At 37.8% G+C, this 15,255-nt stretch overlaps 1 protein-coding gene across 1 annotated transcript in view; it reads left to right on the plus strand.

Annotated features, from left to right (window-relative positions):
• Prkdc (protein kinase, DNA-activated, catalytic subunit) overlaps positions 1 to 15,255 on the plus strand; it is a 204,043-nt gene that overhangs the window by 12,789 nt on the left and 175,999 nt on the right. The window contains exons 11-16 of the mRNA XM_031363186.1: positions 3,943 to 4,089; positions 5,361 to 5,525; positions 8,395 to 8,563; positions 10,441 to 10,490; positions 12,020 to 12,145; positions 14,537 to 14,686. Of these exons, the coding sequence (XP_031219046.1) occupies positions 3,943 to 4,089; positions 5,361 to 5,525; positions 8,395 to 8,563; positions 10,441 to 10,490; positions 12,020 to 12,145; positions 14,537 to 14,686 (807 nt within the window). The remainder of the gene's footprint in view (positions 1 to 3,942; positions 4,090 to 5,360; positions 5,526 to 8,394; positions 8,564 to 10,440; positions 10,491 to 12,019; positions 12,146 to 14,536; positions 14,687 to 15,255) is intronic.

Below are 15,255 nucleotides of genomic sequence, written 5' to 3' on the forward strand. Positions count from 1 at the left end.
TTTTTTTTTTTTAAAGATTTATTTATTTATTATATGTAAGTACACTGTAGCTGTATTTAGACACTCCAGAAGAGGGCATCAGACTTCCTTATGGATAGTTGTGAACCATCATGCGGTTGCTGGGATTTGAACTCAGGACCTCTGGAAGAGCAGTCAGTGCTCTTAACCTCTGAGCCATCTCTCCAGCCCCCTGATTAGCCATTCTTAAACCTTGTTTTGCCAAGTATTTTTTCTCAGTTTTTCCCTATTAAAATTTTGTTTGTATGTCTTTTTGTTTATTAGAGCTTGTTTGTGTGTTTGTTTTGTGTTGATAGGTCTCACTATGTATCCCTAGCTGGATTGAACACACTATGTAGATAGACTATATTGGGTTCAAAGGCACAGAGATCTATCTGCCTCTGTCTCCTTATTACTGGGATTAAAGGTATATGCCACCATACCTTGTTTATGAGTTTTAAGAGTTTTCTACATATTCTGAATAAAAACCCTTTTCTGAAAATGTTCTGAATAATTTTCCCTTGTTACCTGCTTTTTTTTTTTAATTCTTTTTTTAACAGCATCTTTCAAAGTAGAAGTTTTAAATTTTGATGATGGATGTCCAATTTAACAATTTTAAACTGGCTTTTCTTTCTTGTTTGTTTGATTTGTTTTTTGTTTTTGGTAGAAAAAAATTTAATTAAAACAAGTTTATGTATTGATACTTATGGCTTAATTAGAATAATGTTTGTCCAAGTTAAATATGTACCAAGGACAAAAGAAGACTGGTGTGTGTGTATGTGCATGTATGTGTATGTTATATGTATGTGTGTGTATGTGCATGTGTTTGTGTGTGTATGTATATATAGTACAGCATTCACTCAAAACAGTTCAATTGTAAGAGCTCTCAAAAGCAAAAGCCCAATTACTGAAGTAATTCAATTTTTTTTTTTTTTTTTTGAGACAGGGTTTCTTTGTATAGCCCTGGCTGTCCTGGAACTCACTCTGTAGACCAGGCTGGCCTTGAAATCAGAAATCCTCCTGCCTCTACCTCCCAAGTGCTTCAATTCAAGGTGTGTGCCTCCATACCTGGCTCTAGCTTCTCCTTTTCATGCCCTAAGATTTTCTTCTTCTTTTTTTTTTCTATAAGAAGTTTATACTTGTCACATTTATATTTAGGTCTGTAATACATATTGATACTAACTAATCCACTCTCGTTTCTTGGTTCTAGTACTACTTATTGAAAACATGCTGGTTTTTTTTTTTTCTTTTTTTATTCTTTTAAACTTTGTCAAAAATTACCTGACTTACATTTCTTTCTTTTTGGACTCTTAATTTGCTCCATGAGTATTTCTTTTCTTTCAAATCTTGAAGCTAGGTAGTAGATATCTGCCAACTTTCTTTTTTTTTCATAATTATTTTAGCTATGGAATATATAATTTTGAATTTAAGAATTATCCTATGAGATAAAACTTTTTCCAAAAACTCATTTTTATATAAAGTTCCTGTGAAAAAACATTGCAGGTTTGTTACATATAATTTAAATGTGAGTACAAATTTAAATGTGTGTGTGTGTATGTGTGTATGTGTATGTGCGTGCGTTACATGCACATGTATGTGTGTACAAAGAAAGCTAGGTGCTGTAGTTCTTGCTTGTCATCCCAGCCCAAGAAAGTATTGTTGCAGGCCAGTCAGCCTGAACTAATCAAAACAAAACAATAGCCAGACTAGTGACACACACCTTTAATCCCAGCACCGGGGGAGGCAAAGGCAGGTGGATCTCTTGAGTTTTAGTCCAGCCTGGTCTATGGAGTGAGTTCCAGGATGGCCAGAGCTGCACAGAGAAACCACCACCACCATACACACACATACAAAAGCAAAAAAACAAAAAACAAAACACTAAACAAAAGAAACCAGTCAACCAACCATAATTGCAAAGAAGACTGTTCAAATCTGGTATCTTACAACCAAGAAAACAATCATTTTCCATTTTAGTGACTATTTTCTTTTTCTCTCTTCCCTCCCCCTTTAATATTTTTACATAAAGAAGTACTTTTTGGCTGGGCGGTGGTGGTGCATGCCTTTAATCCTAGCACTTGGGAGGCAGAGGCAGGTGGATTTCTGAGTTCGAGGCCAGCCTGGTCTATAGAGTGAGTTTCAGGGCTACACAGAGAAACCCTGTCTCGGGGGTAGCGGGGAAAGAAGTACTATTTGTAATTTTTGTAGCTTCAAGATTTTTCACAGTGTTGAAGTTTCCCTAATAATATATTGGGATTTACTTGATTAAATTTTAACAGTAGCATAATGTGTCATCGTGTACCATGATGTTATAAATTGTCCTTTGTGAAATAATTATTTTTTAACTTTTGCTATTATAAGAAGATAATTGGATATAAGTGCATGAAAACTACAGGATTCAATACTAAATTAGTTCAAGTTTAAGTGATTCAGTAGTTTACAGTAAGATGAAAATATTTTCAGTAACTAAGTAGATATTATCTAATTTGTTTTTGGTTGTTTTGTTTTTGAAATAAACTCTTACTCAGTAGCACAGGATGTTGTGAGACTCAGTGTGTAATCCAGGCCTTGAACTCTTGGCAGTCCTCTTAGGTCAAGCTCTCTATTGAGTGAGCCACCTTGGCTGACTTAATTACTTACTTCTTGGGAAACATGTTCATAACATGCTTTGTGAAACAAAAGTTTTTGAAGCACTCACTATGTATGTTAATTCCACATTTTCAAAATTAATGGGAGTAAAGAGCCACGAAGGACATGCTCAGATACAATGCTTTGGGAATAACTAGGAAATATACTGGTAAATTATAAGTGATATTTCCACTCTGCCTTTGATAATTACCTAGATTGTTTTCTATACTTGAGTAGAATTTGTGTTAACAGTAAGAATGCTGTTTTGAACTTTAATGTTCTTGAACGTAGAATGTTTGCTGTTTGTGTGGTAGTTATGCTAGCTAGTCTTTATGTTAACTTGACACAAACTAGGCTAATCTGGGAAGAAGGAATTGTAATTGAGAAAATGCCTCCATACGGTTGGCCTGTTAGGCAAGTCTATTCAGCATTTTTGTGATTGATAATTGATGTAAGAAAGCCCAGCCCATTGTGGGCAGTGCCACCCCTTAGGCAGGTGATCTGGGGTTTATAAGAAAAGAAATTGAGCAAGCCAGGCAAGCAAGCCAGTGAGCAGCACTCTTCTATGGCTTCTGCTTTGCTTCCTGCCTCCAGGGTACTGTCCCATTCGAGTCTTACCCTTCCTTTAGTGATGGAATGTGATGTGGAACTGTTAGCTTAAACAAACTCCTCCCTAAATTGTTTTCGATCCTGATGTTTATCACAGCAGTAGAAATCCTGAGGCAGTAGTAAGGCAACAGTGATCTCAAGTATCTCTCTTCTCTTCTTGCACATAGTTTTAATGATATCCCTTGTAGCTGGACCTCAAAAATACCTGAAATTGGGCTGATGGCTTAATGAGTAAAGACACTTGCCATTAAGCCTGATGACTGAGTTAAATATCTGGGACCCACATGGTGAGACTTTCATAGTTTGTCTTCTTGCCTGTATAAAAACACACACACACACACACACACACACACACATACGCACACACACTCACACACTATACTATATATTCCCTACAAACAAACAACAAATGTAGCTAAGAAAAATTTAAATGTGATGTGCCCTTTTCTGATCGTCTCTGTTTTCCTGGTCTCTTTTACCCTCTTCCCGTCCATTCCTCCCCGCCCCCATCCCGCAATCTTGTTTGAAGAAGAATGCATCATCTAACAGTATATCCTTAGTTGGGAAGCTGCCTTTTCTGGACGCATGTTAATTAAGTACATTGAAGCAGAGAGTTCTGAGAAAAAGCAATCAAATAGTATATTGATAGTCATATTTAAGTTCTTTTATTTTTCTATTAAATGTTTCTAAGGAGTAAATGTGCAATTACAGATTTCATTTACTGTGGCAGAAGATGCAGAGTTGCATAAGAGCAAGCTGAAGTACTTTATGGAGCAGTTCTATGGAATCATCAGAAATACAGACTCGAACAACAAGGAGTTAGCCATTGCTATTCGCGGATATGGACTATTTGCAGGAGTATGATTCATTCATTTACTGTATTTTATGGTTATTTACAGAAATCTATTATTGGTATTCTATTAACAGTTCAATTTTCAGTGATTACTATGTACTAGCATACATGCATTGTCTTAGATTCCTCATAGTTCACCTAGAAGATGAACTATTATTATTATTCTGTTTTATACATGGAAAAAAAGAGACTAAGATAAGTTAGCTAGTCTCTCAAAAGCTACCCTGAATTGATTGTAAAATGACATAGTTCTTACCTGATACATGTCTGTAATTCCAGTGCAGAAAATAGAGACAGGAGGATTAAGAGTTTGTGGCCATTCTGGGCTGCATAGTGCTTTAGGTCCAGCTTAGGCCATCTAAACACACTTAGGACATAGTTAACCAAGAAATACAAACACCTCCAAGCAAACGAAACCCATATAAATTTGATTCTGAAGGTTAGAAGCATCCTCTTTTCCTTTGTACTCTACAGTCCCTCTCATTAAAAACTATAAAACTGTATATAGATAGTATAACTAAGTTATAACTAAGATAGTTATAACTATAGTTGTGTTCACTTAAAGTTTTAGACAAAATATCTTAGGACAGAAAGGCAACATATTTAAGACTAGCTGTATTCCTACTTATAATCCAGGCTTCAGGAAGCTAAATTGCTATAAGTTGAGGGACAGCCTAAATTCAAAGTTAGTCTAAGCCTTATGCACCCCACTCCACCACCATCTCCATTTGTTTCTGTTTGAAACTCTAATCCAGGGACAAAATACGTAGTATGTGTTTTAGTGATTAGCTTTACAGGGCCAGTGCATAGTGAGAACTGTCCTTTAAACAGCCTAGAACAGAGTTAACAATGTGTATGGCTAACTATTTAGGATATATATATATAGGATATATATATATATGTATGTATTATATATGAAAATTATAAGATATAATATGTTACATACAGGAAGATAACAAGTAAACAGCTTACGTTAATAATGTCCAGTGGTTTATAGCCACGTCTTTTTTTTTTTTTTTTTAGATTTTATTTATTTATTATATGTATGTACACTGTAGCTGTCAGACGCACCAGAAGAGGGCATCAGATCTCATTACGGGTGGTTGTGAGCCACCATGTGGTTGCTGGGATTTGAACTCATGACCTTCCGAAGAGCAGTCAGTGCTCTTCCCCGCTGAGCCATCTCACCAGCTATAGCCACGTCTTAAAATGACATGTTAAATACCTTTGTTTGGATGCTGATAAGATTCTGGTTTCTGTTTTGCCTTTCCCAAAGCCTTGCAAGGTTATAAATGCAAAAGACGTTGACTTCATGTATGTGGAGCTCATTCAGCGCTGTAAGCAGATGTTCCTCACCCAAACAGATGCTACTGAGGATCATGTTTACCAGATGCCAAGTTTCCTTCAGTCTATTGCAAGTGTCTTGCTTTACCTTGACACAGTAAGTGAAATGGTTGCACTGAGCATGGTTGTAAGTACTTAATCTGTCTTCAGACACACCAGAAAAGGGCATCAGATATCATTACAGATGGTTGTAAGCCACCATGTGGTTGCTGGGATTTGAACTCAGGACCTTTGGAAGAGCAGTCAGTGCTCTTAACTCCTGAGCCATCTCTCCAGCCCCCTAACATTTGTTTTTAATTAATAAAAAGCACAGAATTCTCAGTTGTGGAGCTCCTTAATAACTATAAAATGGATAATTCACCAGAAATTTGGCTTGCAGATACTAATTTAAGTTTTTGAAACAAAAAAGTTTAGCAACAAGTGTGTAACAAGCACCATGATAACCGTAAACTCTTGAAATGAGCAGCATTGCCTATTGTCTATCCAAAACTCACTAATATTTCTTTTGACAATAGGTAGTAAAAATCCCAAAGGACGGGTGCTAATGAAAGTTGTGTTTGCTAGTCTAACAGTCTGCTGGACCTGTAAAGGTTACTCTTCACTTCTGGTCCCATGTTATCTCAGAGTCTAAAAAGGAACACAGAAGCTTTGAGATGAGACAGTAAAGGAGCCAGGCCCCTCAGGGATTGTAACTGACCCGGACTGTAGGTCTGGGGTAGGTAGCAAGAACTAGGGGGTTCTTAGTTTTCAGTTTTGCCAGGTTTGGCATGTCACGATTCTAAGCCTGCAACATCCCAACTGCCTGGCTCAAAGAAAGCCTAAGTAGGCACTGGGAAAAAGGGTGAGGAAGGTAAGGAGGTTTTGATAGACACTTGAAACCTCCCCTGTTCTGAGCCTTCTCTTCTGTGGAAGGACAGAACACTCCACAAGGAATTTTGAGTGATATGGAGTACATTCAGTGTAGGTACCCCTGGAACTCACTATATAGACCAGGCTGGCGTCCAACTCAGAAATCCGCCTGCCTCTGCCTCCCAAGTGCTGGGATCACCACCACCACCACCCAGCGATTTTTTTTTTTTTTTTTTTTTTTTTTTTTTTTAATTTTAACCAGGGAAATTTTTATACAGCCCTGGGTATATAAGTATATTAAATAGCTGTACAAATCAAACATTTTCTTTTTCATTTTTTTTCTCCTTCTCTTTCTCCCTCTTGTTCCAGCCCCCTTAGCTCTGTTCCCCACTCGTTCTGGCCCATAGGTTCTTATTTCTCATTATAGGTGGTTGTGAGCTACCATGTGGTTGCTGGGATTTGAACTAAATGACCTCTGGCAGAGCATTCGGTGCTCTTAACCGCTGAGCCATCTCACCAGCCCAAATGTTTTCTAATAATAAAGAATAATTAAATTTATTTTAAAACAATTCTTTGGTTGCTGTATAATTTTACCATTTATTAAAGAATAAGAGAAATTTACATATTAATGAGATGGATTACTTGTTTACTTTTACATAAAGATTTAAATCCTGGTTTACTATTTGCTACTATAGGATGTACAGTATCAGAATTGATAAATGACTTTACAACCAGCAAAGCTGAGAATGCTTCTTGGCATAAATGTTTAGCACAAACTGACAGGAGTATATTTAGGGCCATTTCAGAACTGGAAATATTGTCCTAATCCCAAGCCATTATTCATTTAATGATTTTTTTTTTTTATGGAACTTAAGTCAGAAAAGCCAGAAGTTTTGTTGCTTTTCTTTTTAAACAGATTTTATTTATTTTATTTCTTAGTCATACAAGTGTTTTGCCTACATATATGAATATGCACCTTATGTGTATCTGAAGTCCAGGGAGGCCCCTGGAACTAGAGTGACACCATGGTAACACTGTGAGCTGTGGGCTCTGGGAACCAAATCCTCTGTTAGGGCAATAGGTGCTTCTAACTGCCTAGCCGTTCCTCTAAGCAGCCTCGACAGTAGCCTTTAAAGTCAAACATTCTAATACAGTATAATTCAAAGACATAGTAATTTAATACTTACGTGCTAAGGAATGATAGAAAAATACCAATTTGTTTGTTATTAGTCATTGTTTTTTTTATAAGAGGAAAAAAACAGCATGTCAAATAAAAAGACTAATTCATAAGGCAGTTTTGAATTTAAATTAAAGTGTTTCAAGCAGTACATATAGGCACTACATGACATGAGGCAGAGTATGTGTTCAGAAGCTAGGGTGTGGTCAAGTCATGTGACACAGTAGGCAAGCAATTCTGACAATTGCTCGGCTTCTTCATTTCTTATTTGTTAACTATTTTGTGTATGGGTGTTTGGCCAGAATGGGTGTCTGAGCACCATATGTGTGCCTGGCCTTTCAAAGGCCAGAAGAAGGCATTGGATCACTTGGACCCATAGTTATAGACAGTGTGGGCTACCATTTGGGAGCTAGGAATAGACCTCACCCTGGAAGAGACAAATGCTCTTAAACTTTGAGACATCTCATCAGCCCCATACCTCGTGTTCTTTACATTTTTGATTTTTAAAAATTACCTTGCCATCTGGGTGTTTGGAAATGCTTTACTATTCTGATATATCTTGTGATCTCCATAGTTTATTTGGATCACAACATACAATTTAGGAAGTTGGAGTCTTAAAGATTCAGATAGCTACTTAGAGGTGTGCTGTAAATACCACTCAGTTTGATTCTGGCAGCTACGATTGTTAAGACGAGTTAACAAGTCACAATTTATATTTATTTGTGACTACTTCAATTATAATAAATTAGAGCGTAAATACATATATATGTACTATTTCTTCTATTTATATTTTACTATTTACTTTTTATATATACTATTTACTATTTCTTCTATTTATATAAAAATATTATTTATGTCATTATAATATATATCACATATTATATTAAATTATTATATTTATTCCCTGTTCTAATTTTGAGTTTTTCTCCATTTTTGGTAGGTTCCGGAGGTGTATACCCCAGTACTGGAACATCTCATGGTGGTCCAGATAGACAGCTTCCCTCAGTATAGTCCCAAAATGCAGTCGACGTGTTGTAAAGCATTAGTAAAAGTTTTCCTAGCCTTAGCAGAGAAAGGACCAGTTCATTGGAATTGCATTAGCGCAGTGGGTAAGCTTGCTCTTTATTTTCATTCTTAATGTGGTAAGTGCTAAACATTTAACATGCTACTTGATATATTTAAAAAAAATCTGGTTCCTTAATTCTTTGTGCGTATATTACCTTTTAGAGAACTTTTCATTTTGATGAATCAAAATCTTTTTTTTTTTTTTATACTTTGGAGTCAATGGTACCTACTACTTCTTTACATAGAATCTTTTATTTTCTTTTTGAAAATTTAAAAAATGTAAACAACATATCTGGATTATATGTACTCATGTCTTAGTTAATGTTCTATAGGTGTGAAAAGACAATATAACTAAGACTACTTAATTAAGTATTAATTGGGGCTTGCTAAAACAAAAAACAAAAAACCAGGGAATTTAGTTAGTCCATGATCATCGTGACAGGGAACATGGCACCAGATAGGCAGACCATGGTGCTGCAGCAGTACCTGAGAGCTCACATCTGATCTGCAAGTTGAATCAGAGAGAGAGACAAGAGGCCAGAGTTTTTGTAATCTCAAACAAAGTTCACTCTCAGTGACACTTCTTCCACAAAGCCACACCTCCTCATCCTTGCCAAACAGTTTCATGAACAGAAGTACCAAGCATTTCAAACGTATAAATGAGCCCATGGGTGCCATTCTCAAACAAATTACCATAGTGCCTGACTCCTTCCTCCTACTCCATGTACGAACCCTCAATTTCTTCCTCCCACTAACCCCTCCGTGTTCTCTTTCTCATTGATAATATCCCACTGAGTCCTATTGCTGCTGCCTGTGGACTTGATTTTGTGCAGATAGGTACAGTGAGTTTGTAGATACAGTGGCCACGTCATGTCTAGAAGACAGCATTTCATAGCATTCCTCCTCATCCTCTGGCCCTTAACATTCATCTCTCTCTTCTTCCAAGATATTCCTTGAGCCTCGGGGTGTTGGTGGGGATATAGGTATCTCATTTAAGGCTGAGCACTTTTTTTTTTTTTTTTGTTTTTGAGACAGGGTTTCTCTGTGTAGCCCTGGCTGTCCCGGATCTCACTCTGTAGACCAGGCTGGCCTCGAACTCAGAAGTCCGCCTGCTTCTGCCTCCCAAGTGCTGGGATTAAAGGCATGTGCCACCACCGCCTGGCAAATAAGTACACTGTAGCTGTCTTCAGACACACCAGAAGAGGGCGTCAGATCTCATTACGGGTTGTTGTGAGCCACCGTGTGGTTGCTGGGATCTGAACTCAGGACCTTTGGAAGAGCAGTGTGCTCTGACGTGCTAAGCCATCTCACCAGCCCAAGGCTGAGCATTTAATAGTCATTAATTATCAACATCTTGACTGGTTATGAGTACCTGCATTAACTGGTGCCCACTGCAGAGAGATTCTTCTAAGCTTAAAAATTTAGACAAGATGGAGTACATTCAGAGTGGTGTGGCCCTAGACAAGCATAACTAGTTAGAAGGCAGTTTTATGATGTCTGTTTAACGAGGTGATTATACTAGATTCTTCCACAGAATTATGTCCCTGAGTTATAGGCTTTTGGCTTTTCTTTTCCTTTTCAACCAAAAAATCCTTTTTCTTTAAACATCTTTGGTTTCTGAGTCTATTTTTATTTTATTTTATTTTATTTTACTTTAGACAGAGTATCACTAGGTAGCCTAGGCTGACTTTGAGCTCCACAATTGTCCAGCCTCTACTTTCCAAATGCTGAGATTATAGATGTGTGTTACTATACCAACTTTAGTTTAGTTTCTGACTCTCATTAGTTCAGAATTTAAAACTAAAGATAATTAACAAATTTCACATAGAAATTAAGAGGCAAAATAATGATTGTTGTTTTTATTGAGTGGTTGTGCGTCTTAATGTTTCCTTCATTGTTATTTTGTTTTCTTCATTTTTAGTGCATCAAGGTTTGATTAGAATATGTTCTAAAGCAGTGGTCCTTCAGAAGGTAAATTCTGATTCTAAAGTTTCAAAAGCTGCTCTCATCACTGGATGTTAAAAACAATGTTTTAACAGTAAATATATAAAAAAGCCTTTCTTAGTTCAGCCACCACCACCCCTTTTCTTAAGACATGTTCTTATACGTTGCATGTTACCTTTGAACTTGATGGTGCCAAAGATCACTTTGAACTTCTAGTATTGCTGCCTGTACTTTATAAATGCTAGGATCACAGGTGTACATCAGTGCACCACATTTATGTACTGCTGGAGATTGAACCCAGGCTCTTATGCATACCAGTCAAGCCTCTGACAGCCAAGTCCAGCTCACCCATGCCTTACATTTTGAAGATTCATGTATAAATACCAGCCTCTATTGGATAAATATACTTCTAAGGAATAAAATGATGTTGCATATACTTAAAATTTTTCTTTTAGTTGTATATGTGTGTTTGTGTGTGCGCATGCTGTAGTGAGCTTGTGGCGGTTGAAAGGCAATGTTTAAGATTTAGTTCTCTTCTCCCACCATGTGGGCTCCAAGAACTGAACTCAAATCATCAGGCTTGGTAGCATGTGCGGGTACCTGCTGAGGCATCTTGCTGTTCCTCATACCTACATCTTTACAAAGAATCTTTACAGTCTAGGAGAAGATATAAATGTATAGAAATTAGCAGAACTCTCAGTCCATGAGTGGAATGAGAGTTTGGATCACATGAGAAGAGGGATGATTTGTACTGGGTTTGGTAGGTAGGTGGGTTATAAATTCTCATTGGCTACAGTCACTGTCTTACTGTCGCAGGAAATATTAAAATAGAACCCACGCTATTGTCAGCATGGCACTTGCAGGCTGACCAGCCAGGCACTAGTGGGCAATGGCCTGCCTGTTCTCATCTCGTGGAGACTTTCTGTCTCAGAGCTCCGAAATCTCTCCATCCAGCTTGCTAAGTTCCCACTGGCAGGTTCCTACCACGCCATCCCTGTTTCAAAACTCCCACGGCCTTTTATGGTATACATCTGGCAAACCCATGTTATGCCACTGTACCTTTCTCTCTGGAACCCAGTCGAACTACCAGGTGAAGGAAAACACCACACATACTTAATTCAGAATCTATAGCAACTCAATCATTGGGCGCATCAACTAGAATCCTAATCTTGTGATCCACATTAAATCTATAGCGCTCTTGCTTCCTCTCTTCCCCTATCCAACCCGGAAGTCCCGCCCACTCACCCAGTGATTGGTTCCCTTATTCATTAGAGGAAGGTTCCCAATAAGTCACCTGAGTACTTGACTCTTTCCTCTCCAGACAACCCCTCCTTTAAAGGTAAAGCTTAACACCAAAATACAAACAGCATCAGGGCCATCCACAACATCTTACCTTTCCAGTTTTCTTTTATTGTGTTGTCTTACTTTGTTTAGTTTATTGCAGAATTTTTATTGGTTGCTGTTTTAGTTTAGAAAATTCTGTAAGTCATTATGTTCAGACATCAGCTACCCTGTGTGTCTACCAGTCAATAATGGCATGTTGTCTTCTTCTCCAGGATGTTGAGTCTAGCTCTGAGAACCGCTGGGCCTCGGAGGAAGTCAGAACAGGCAGGTGGAAAGTACCTACCTACAAAGACTATGTGGAGCTTTTCCAGCAGCTTCTAGGCTGTGACCAGATGGAGGTAAAGTTTTAAATATGTATATTTTTATTACCTTTCCATATTTGGGGAGCTTACCACACATTCATGTGGCAGTCAGAGGACAACTTCTATGACCAGTTTTGTCCTTTGACCAAGTAGTTCCCGAGATTACTCTCAGATTGTAAGGCTTGGGGCAAATGCCTTTATGTACTTAGCCATCTCTCTAACCTCTTTGTTTTTTATTTTTTGGAACAGGGCCTCGTGTAGCTTAGGCTAGCATGAAAGCTGTATGTAACTACGAACCAGCTTGGCCTCCTGATACTCTTGCTTCCAACGCCAATCAAATTGTATAATTTGAAAGCTATAAAAGTACTCCACTTCTCATCTTTATTAAGAGGCTCAATTAAACAAATACAAACGAAAACCAGGCAGACAAGACACTATGTCTCAGAAAAAAACTAAACAAAACAACTCCATAGTTAGAGATGTCTTAGTCAGTGTTCCTGTCTCCATGATAAAACGCCATGACCAAAAGCAACTTGAGGAGAAAAGCGGTTGTTTTGTTCTGTATTTCCATAGCATAGTCAGGACAGGGACCTGGAGACCCAAAGCAAGGCAGAGGCCATTAAGGATGCTTACTAACTTGTTCCTCATGGCTTGCTTCTTCTCTTTTTTTCACCCAGGACCACTTGCCCAAAGGTGGCACTGCCCACAGCTATCTGGGCTCTCTCACCATATCAGTTATCAATCAAGAAATAGCTCAGAGACTTACCTACAGGCCAGTCCTCTGAAGTATATTCTCACTTAAGATTCCAACTTTCCAGATGATCCTAGCTTATGTCAAGTCGACATAAATACTAGTAAGAACAGGTGTCCGATATTTATTTCAGAATTTTCTTTAATTTTTTAATTTTTTTATTTTTTTTTCTTTTTCTCAAGACTTCAATTTTTGTGAAGCCTTGGCTGTCCTGGAACTTGTTTTATAGAACATACCTAGAACTCACAGAGATCTGTGTCCCAAGTACTGGGATTAAATGCATGTGCCACCACTGCCAGGCTACAAGCTCTTTTAAAGTATACTTAAAATAGTGTAAGTCAAAGCAGTTGAAAGTAAAAGCATAATAAGTAAGATGAGGGTTAATGATGTCATGCAGTGGGAGAGCATTTGTGTAACGTGCACACAGAATCCTGGGTTTGTTCTTCAGCATTGCAAAAGCAAGTTAACTTTTAATACTCCTCCTCCTATAAGGTGAAGGTCCTTCTCTCTTTCCTCACTTCTGTCCTTCCTCTGCTTTGCCTATTTCTCTCTCTGTCTTTTCCTTCCTCTCTGTGCTCCTCTACCCATTATCTCCTGCTTGAATATGCTAAACACATTCTTCCACTGTGCTACACCCACCTCTGTCTGTTTGCTGGGTAGATTAATCTAGTTTGTTTAATAATTCTGGGGGGGTGTTAAGATGTATTTATTAATTATATCACTTGTATTAAAATAATGCCTCTTATGTAATATGTTGCTAGAGGATAATTTTTTAGTTTCTGGTGGCTAGTATTTTAATATGTACCTCAACAAAACATTAATAGTCTAGGATAAGAAATTTTTCACACCAGGCAGTGGTAGCGCATGCTGTAATCCTAGCACTTGGTAAGCAGAGGCAGGTGGATTTCTGAGTTCGAGACCAGCCTGGTCTACAGAGTGAGTTCCAGGATAGCCAGGGCTACACAGAGAAACCCTGTCTTGAAAAACCAAAAAAAAAAAAATTTTTTTTCACAACAAGTGATTTCTTCTGTCCTATCAAAAGCTATACGTTCTTAGTTTTTTGTTTTTTTAATTTTTTTAAAATTGGCTTTAAATAGTATATCAAATGGATGGGTGTAGTAGTAACGTACAGCTTGGATGTAAAATAAGCTCAGCATTTGGGATGTGGTTGGTGGTGGCTCTGAGGTGGAAGCCAACTTGAACTATATGAGATCCTGTCAAAAGAAGACTGTATCGGGGCTGTGGTGGGACTTGGTGGGACCTTGCTTGCTTAGGATGTAAGAGGCCCTTACTCAATCCTCTCTTACTGAGGATTTAGTCCTCAGTAACTGAGATGCAGGGAGAAAGGAGAGACTGAGAGAGAAAACAAACTTCATTACACTAATGTTTGTTTATATATAGATACGTGACCTCAATGCTCTGACATACTTGACCGGTATCCTCTCATCCATGTCCACGTATAGAATATTAAATCATACTGCATGATGAAAATGTCATAATAATTTCAAAAGATATATTAAGTTTAAAGCTTTAAACCTCCAGGCAAATTAGTCACAGTTTATCTATCAGTTCCATTATACTGCAGTAAACACATACCTGTGAAAGTACACATTTTAATGCTTATAACATTTTTAGTCTAAGATTTTTGAACTCTTTACATTCTTCTTTATTTACAGGATTTTATTTTAGGAGATGAAACATTTCTTTTTGTGAAGTCCTCCCTTAAAAGTCTGAATCATTTACTCTATGATGAATTTATAAGATCAATTTTGAAAATTGTGGAAAAATTGGATCTTACACTGGAAAAGCTGACTGTTGGAGAGCAGGTTAGCAGAGCCTATCAATAACTTAGCCTCGTTCTAATACCAGCTCTTTGCATGCTCGGGACAATAGCCCATCTTCAAGGGAGAAAGGGAAATAGGTTTCTTTGTGATGATTATGTGTCATAGGTGCTTTTTTGTTGAATGTAATCCAATATGTAGAATATGTTATCAAAAGAGTATTCAAAAAGTGATTTATATGGTTAGTGTGTTAAAATAATGTTTTTAGTCAGGTGTGGTGCTATTTGTGATAACAACTTTTGAGAAGCTCAGGTAGGAAGATGATGAGTCCAAGACAAGCCTGCATTACAAAATAAAACTCCACCTCAACAAACCTACATATGGCTAGCACCCATTTTAGGTAGCTCACCACCACCTGTAGCTTCCCTCCAGGGGATCTAGCATGACCTCTTTACCCCTCTAGGCACCCGTAAACTTGTAGTCTGTCTGCCACACACACACACACACACACACACACACAAATGAATAAAAGGAAAAATAAATCTTGCCAGGCGGTGGTGGTGCACACCTATAATCCCAGCACTTGGGAGGCAGAGGCAGGCGGATTTCTGAGT

The sequence above is a fragment of the Mastomys coucha genome, unplaced genomic scaffold (assembly GCF_008632895.1).
Source record: "Mastomys coucha isolate ucsf_1 unplaced genomic scaffold, UCSF_Mcou_1 pScaffold12, whole genome shotgun sequence".
In the NCBI taxonomy this organism is placed as follows: Eukaryota; Metazoa; Chordata; class Mammalia; order Rodentia; family Muridae; genus Mastomys; species Mastomys coucha.